This window comes from Geospiza fortis, unplaced genomic scaffold, assembly GCF_000277835.1.
Source record: "Geospiza fortis unplaced genomic scaffold, GeoFor_1.0 scaffold78, whole genome shotgun sequence".
Taxonomy (NCBI): Eukaryota; Metazoa; Chordata; class Aves; order Passeriformes; family Thraupidae; genus Geospiza; species Geospiza fortis.
This window is the reverse complement of record NW_005054339.1, coordinates 1568375-1570944: the sequence shown is the minus strand read 5'-3', so window position 1 is coordinate 1570944 and position 2570 is coordinate 1568375. Positions and strand designations below refer to the sequence as shown.

The 2570-nt window shown below is 61.2% G+C and overlaps 1 protein-coding gene across 1 annotated transcript; it reads right to left on the bottom strand.

Annotated features, from left to right (window-relative positions):
- Positions 1-134: 134 nt before the first annotated feature.
- On the bottom strand, positions 135-2568 carry LOC102044902 (hyaluronidase-2; the record flags this gene model as incomplete). Its single annotated transcript, XM_005422502.1, has 3 exons — positions 135-872; positions 1008-1097; positions 1723-2568. Coding segments are annotated over 3 exons (1350 nt in total), but the record flags the coding sequence as incomplete, so codon positions are not given.
- Positions 2569-2570: the final 2 nt, after the last annotated feature.

The window sequence follows — 2570 nt, the reverse complement described above, 5'->3', positions numbered from 1 at the left end:
GGCAGTTCCCGGCAGAGCAGAGCTTTCCCCGAGCTCCATACCAACACACACCGCTTCCCGCCGCCCCGTGCCGGCGCTTGTGTCCGCGAGTCGAGTGACCCGTGCCCGCCTCGCCCCACATCAGCCCACAGCTCTCAGTCTGACCCAGCTTTATTCGAGGTAAAGCACTTCAGTGTGGGGCAGCACACGGGGGATCAGCACCACGCAGCACCCGCTCCCCGCCCCCGTGTCCCTCTTGCCCCCATCCTTCTCCTTACAACAGGAGAGGGGTCCCCCTCCTCCCCCCATCCCCATGAAGGGCACCTGCACTGCAGCAGGGTGGGTAAAGATGGGGCAACCGCAGAGCTCTTCCCCCACACCGCCACAGTGAGGGACAGCCCTCCATAATTAGCTGCCTCCCAGGCAGGGTAGGGATAACTTAAATAGGCTCCTCCTACACCGCCAGAGAAAAGGGCAGCTCAGTCCAGGGGCGGGTAGCACCAGCTTGCAAGCAGCAACAGCACCCCAAGTCCCAGCGGTGCCAAACGGCCAGGGGCGTGACTGCGGGGGCCAGCACGTGTCTGGCAGCCACTGCCCTGCCAGCCCTGGCAGCACTGACAGTGGAAGTGGGTCCGTAGGAAGAGTATGTCAGCAGAGGAGAGCTGGCCCTCGGCCCAGAAGAGGGGGTGCTCAGGGTGGTCAGCATCCCGGCGCCGCAGCTGGAAGTTGGAAGAGTTGAGGTGGAGGAAGACATCGGCATGGCTGTCCTGGCGCAGGCAGCGACCCCGGCCCTGGCACAGCGTCGTGCTGCAGAGCTCTGCTGCTGTCGTGACATTCACAACGTAGCGTCCCAGGTCCCCCTCCAGGTAGTTTTTCATTAACTGGCACAACTCCTAGGGAAAGGGAAGCACCAGGGTGAGAACCGGGGAGAAGTAACTCAGATGGAGAGGACAGCTCAGCCACTGGTCCTCCCCTCTGGGGCAGGTGATCCCTCCACCCATCTACCTCCCACACTGACCCAAACTTACCCGGTTTCTGGTGTCAACTGCATCACCCCACAGAATGGCCCCAGCTGCACCCAGTGCCGCGCTCTCTCCGATGGTGGAGATCAGGTCTGCCTGTGGGGACAGGGTCTGGTTAGTGCCCACAGAGCCCATGCAGCACTCACAACCCCAGCACAGTGTGCTCCAAAGCGTCCACTGGAGGATCAGGGACCCAATCCCTGCTCCAGGGAAAAGGGACTGTCCCAACAACCCGGGGGCCAGGCTTCCCAATACTGCCCTCTTCCTCCTCAGGGGCTAAGCCAGCACACCACAGGGGCTGTGGGCTCACACACCTCAGGGTTCCAGCTGCCAGGACCTGAGTCCTGCAGTATATCCCAGGCAATTCCCTGGAGATAATCACCATTGGTGCCAGTTGTGCTGCCAGACATCCCATCCATAAATGAAACAATTTGTGGCACCCCACCATCTACCCCAGAGAGGGGCTGAGCTGGGGATCCTAGGAGAGGAAGCACTCCTCCTGCTCCCTGGGGCCAGCTGCCAGCGCCATGCCAAATGGTGCTGCTTCCCACCACATGGAAACACTCAAACCGTGGGGTGCCAGTAACACCATGAGTGCCAACACCAGCCTCCAGAGCCACCCTGCTCTACGGGAGCAAGGTGCAGAGGAACCATCTCAGCTGACCCCAAAGCCCAGATGCACAGGGCTTGGAATGAGGATGTCCCAGTGGTGCAGCCCTACCTGGCTGAGCACATTCAGCTTGCGGAGGTAGGTGGGCCGGGTGTAGACAAAGACAGGCAGGCAGTAATCATCGTGGTGCTTCTGTGAGATGCGCATGGCCTCCATCACCCGCGCCCGCACAAACTTGCGGCTGTTCGGAGTGGAGTCCAGGAGCGGGTCGAGGTATATGGAGGGGTAGAGTGCCATGCTCTCCTTCCAGAGCCACTTCAGCTGGTCGTTGCGAGACTTCTCCACATCTGGGCACTGCCCGGTATAGCTCTCCTTGTTCTTGCTGTAGTCGTGGTTGTAGCAGTCAGGGAAGAGGTAGAACCCCCAGAGCTGTTTGGGTCGGAAGCTCTTGGCCTTGCGCAGGGTTTTGACCATGAACTCCTGGGCAGCCGACTCGAACTCAAACGCTGCCTGCTTGTTCACCTTCTCAGGGGGCCAGGTGGGATGACGCTGTACCACCAGTGCCTGTGACGCCTCCCGATAGATATCCTTGGGCTTCCAGTTGCGAGCCCAGACAGGCCGCCACTCCTCCCAGTCGATGACGGCCAGCCCTTCTTTGGTGGATGAGCGCATGTACTTCTCGATGCCCCCCTGGAGGCGGGCAAGGTGCTCGGACAGGCTGCTGTTTTGGGGGACACCACCATTGATGGCCACACCTTGACGGGTGTAGTAGGGGTAGAGTCCCAGGCGTTCCTTGTAGAAGATGGTGAGGTTCTGTCCCACGAAGCCCTCGTTGGGGGAGGCGTCCAGGTCGAAGATGCTAAAGTCGAACGACACCTGGAAGCGGGGCTTGCAGTCCTGGGTGGGCACATTCCAGGCCACCAGGAAGGGCCGGCGGGTGAGATGGGGGGCGGCCGACG